The sequence below is a fragment of the Cryptotermes secundus genome, unplaced genomic scaffold (genome assembly GCF_002891405.2).
Source record: "Cryptotermes secundus unplaced genomic scaffold, Csec_1.0 scaffold146, whole genome shotgun sequence".
NCBI lineage: Eukaryota > Metazoa > Arthropoda > Insecta > Blattodea > Kalotermitidae > Cryptotermes > Cryptotermes secundus.
Genome location: NW_019733838.1, coordinates 2236325 through 2239718, shown reverse-complemented (window position 1 = coordinate 2239718; position 3394 = coordinate 2236325). Strand labels below are relative to the sequence as shown.

At 42.8% G+C, this 3394-nt stretch overlaps 1 protein-coding gene across 2 annotated transcripts in view; it reads left to right on the top strand.

The window, feature by feature from the left end:
• Positions 1-836: 836 nt before the first annotated feature.
• Positions 837-3394, top strand: part of LOC111868215 — a 7049-nt gene continuing 4491 nt past the window's right edge. Inside the window, exon 1 of one of the 2 annotated variants that reach the window (XM_023858664.2) lies at positions 837-2457. In XM_023858664.2, the coding sequence (XP_023714432.1) occupies positions 1056-2387 (1332 nt within the window). In that variant the 5' untranslated portion in view covers positions 837-1055 and the 3' untranslated portion in view covers positions 2388-2457. Of the gene's footprint in view, positions 2466-3394 lie in introns of both variants that reach the window. The other variant, XM_023858663.2, reaches the window with a different exon arrangement.

The window sequence follows — 3394 nt, the reverse complement described above, 5'->3', positions numbered from 1 at the left end:
GGATATTTAGTTTGTGTGTGTGTGCGTTTTTCTGTGTGTGTACCGGTAGAGGCCTTGCGACGAGCTGATCACCCGCCCAAGGAGTCCTACCGAATGTGTTAGATCTAAAAAAACCGAAGTGACCGTTGAAGTTCATGGAGGTAGGCCTAGGCCCACTGGGGCTGTAGTGCCAAGGGGGGGGGGGAATATATCTCCGTACCGTTTCTTAAGCCTGTCACATTAAATTAGTTTCATCACTAAATTAACTCCAAGGCCACATCACGAAGACAGCGTTTGGAAAATACCGTATGTGTACTATACTAAAAGACGGAGTTTGTCTTTCGATTCTTGCTACTTCGGTCAACGCATCTGAATAATTTCTGCAAAAGTTTGACGACTGAGACTTTGTCCGTGTGGCTTCATTAACATAAATACCATGAAAGACACAGGGGAAGTGGTGGTATAGCTCCAAGCATTCGTAGCATGGAGGCGAATGGTCAGCTTCAAGCTCCGTCCCCTTCACACCCCAGGCAAGAGGCCACCGGTACTATCGATTTTTGGTTGTCCAGCCTAGGCACTTTCCCTGCTGAACTATCCCAGCTCCATGCATATACGTAGGTAACATAAAAATAGATGTCTATATTTATGATTTAATGCATGGAAATTTGCCAAAAATATACAACCATAAAAAAGAAAATGATGAGCAGATGTTGGCTCTTTATCATTCTTATTGCATTCCGGAAATTTCGCTTACGCCTTCTTCATATTTTATCCCCCCCTGGTACCACCCCCCTTGAATCTATATGATCGGAGGGGTATCGTGCGAGTCGCTGGTAAGCACGGCTACGTGCTGCGTGGGCTATCCTTTGTTGTAGTGAGGGAGCTGTAAACACTCCGCGATCAGCACTGCGAACCGTGCATTGTCAGTAGAGTACAATAGCAGTGTATTACGTGCGCTGAAAATGACGTCAAGTACCGACAAAAAAAGCAAACGCCTGCGCTCTTTGGATGTGTCAGAGGAAGTGCGAGATTGGGAACGATGTACAGTTGATGAATACCGGCTACTTATATGGTAGATGCTCGTGAAACTACCCGCAGAATGTAGATCGCTGTGTAGGGGTACAGATGCGCAGCGAAGGAACAAACGTGCTTCTGCAGTTAGTGACAGTGGTGATAATTACTATCGAGGATCTCAGCCGTCATTCACTTTAGAAGGAACACGTATATACCTACAACAGCGGTTCGCTTTCGTGCCATCAAGTCAAGAAATATCGCATGTAAGAAGTCAAAATAAAACGTATTCTTGTTTCGCATACGAAGTTTTAGAGGAACGGAAGAGGAAGACAAAAACAGATACTAAAAGAATCAGTGGTGGTGTTAGAAGAACTTCAGTTAATCGCCGACTAGAACAACAAAAGCCTTCCACTAAAGTTGTGTACAAGAAGAGAACCAAATCGAAAAATCGCAGTGTCGCCACACGACAGCCGTTGGTGATGTGTACAATGAATTTGCCTGGTAAACATGTTCCTCAAGAAAAAGCCACACAAATGTTTCCATCGACCGAGGAAGCCAAACAAATGTTACGAAGGCTTCTCGCGTCTACGAATCACGAATGTACTCGTATGATGGCTGAGTCGGTCAGTGCAGACGATGCCAGGCAGAGGCAAGACAACCGAACTGAATTGTTGGATAAACCGGACTACTTGGAAGACACATATGATTATCTGTTTCACAGGCATGTGCAGACGTTGAATGGCGTAATCCAACGGCAAGAACAGCAAGAAGCCGATGAAGCACGTGGAATATATCAACAAAAACACAGCACGCAAGTCATACAGCTTTGTTGTGGTGATAGTCGCGACTGTGATGAAACTTCCATAAGCATCGATTCTACGGAATTATCAAGTCGTCACAATTCCAGTACCGTCTCTCAAAATCCGGCCGTCTGCAGCGCAACTGGGAACAGCAGTCAGGATAGTGACAAAAATGATGTCTTGGCTAGACAAACTTCTTGCAATGAAAACAAAAACAAAGAAGTGAAGGGCCGATGTAAGAATGGTGAACTAACGGGAATGAGTGTTGATAACCAGATAGAAAGCTGTCACGACACACAGAAGAGAACAAATAGTGATGGTAGCGTAAATATAAACATAGTAACCAATAAAATTAATGCATTGGAACTTCAAGTTGTCAGAGTACCACAAAAGCCAGTAATAACATTCAACCATGTGTCTGAAACAAATGAATGTAGCAGCTCTTTCAATGAATCTGAATCACCTAATTTAAAACTGACTAAGTCAACTTCAGTGTCATCCACACTTCGTTCAAGTAGTTCCAGTCCACTGCTAGAAGTTCCAGCTTCATTTGAAGACCTCACCTCGGAGATGATGAGGCCCCCAATAAATTAGTGCATGATGGCGACATGAATCAGATCTATGACATCAACGGAAAGAAAACTAACGGCCGAGAGCACAATCGGTAAGAAGGTACGCTAACATAGTAAATATTTTGAGAGCTCCCACCCCACCCAATGCTTTGTACGCTACAACAGCAATAACTACTTCTACAACCAGATGTCTTGTACTGCAGAGGTCCCCCCCCCCAACATATTTCTATTTTTGAACTGTATTCAATATCACTAGTAAAGGAGATGAGTTTGGCAGGGCATGTAGCACGAGCATGTAGACGAGGAATACATATAGGATATTGGTGAGAAAGCCAGAAAGAAAGAGACTACTGGGAAGAACAAGGTGTAGGTGGGTGGACAATATTAAAATGGATCTAAGAGAGATAGGATGGTATCGTATGGATTGGATTGATCTGGCTCAGGATAGGAACCAGTGGAGGGCTCTTGTTAACACAGTAATGAACTTTCGGGTTCCATAAAAGTGTGGAACCGTCACTCGTAAATTTACTTTGAAACGAAGCAAGAAATAAAGAGGAATACTGTAAAGGTAGAAACGAAGTGGTAGGATATGTGGAAGACGAAGGTGAATAGATGTCATAACAATGGTGGTCCTTTGCTAACGGACCGGTTATGCTTTAGATGTTACGTGGTGCGAAGACATGAATATTTTTGTGAGAAGAAACCTTAAGAAATTTGTGCATGTACTAAACAAGTGATACTATATGAGGAAGGTGGAGATATCAAATTTGTATAGATCTGATGGTACATGGATAAGACATTGGCATAGTATGGTGAATATAAGGGGTTCGAGACCGCGGTGTTTTTTGTCACTAGAAATTGAAAAGTAAAAAGGTAAATATGATTTTTCTGAAGCTATAAACCAAGTCGTATAATATAAGGACGATCGCAGACATTCACATCATACATGTTCTGGTGGTCTTGAGGTAAGACACCGGCGTTGTAAATGTAAGATTCGTGGTTCGAAAACTGAAGTATTTTTGGAATGAG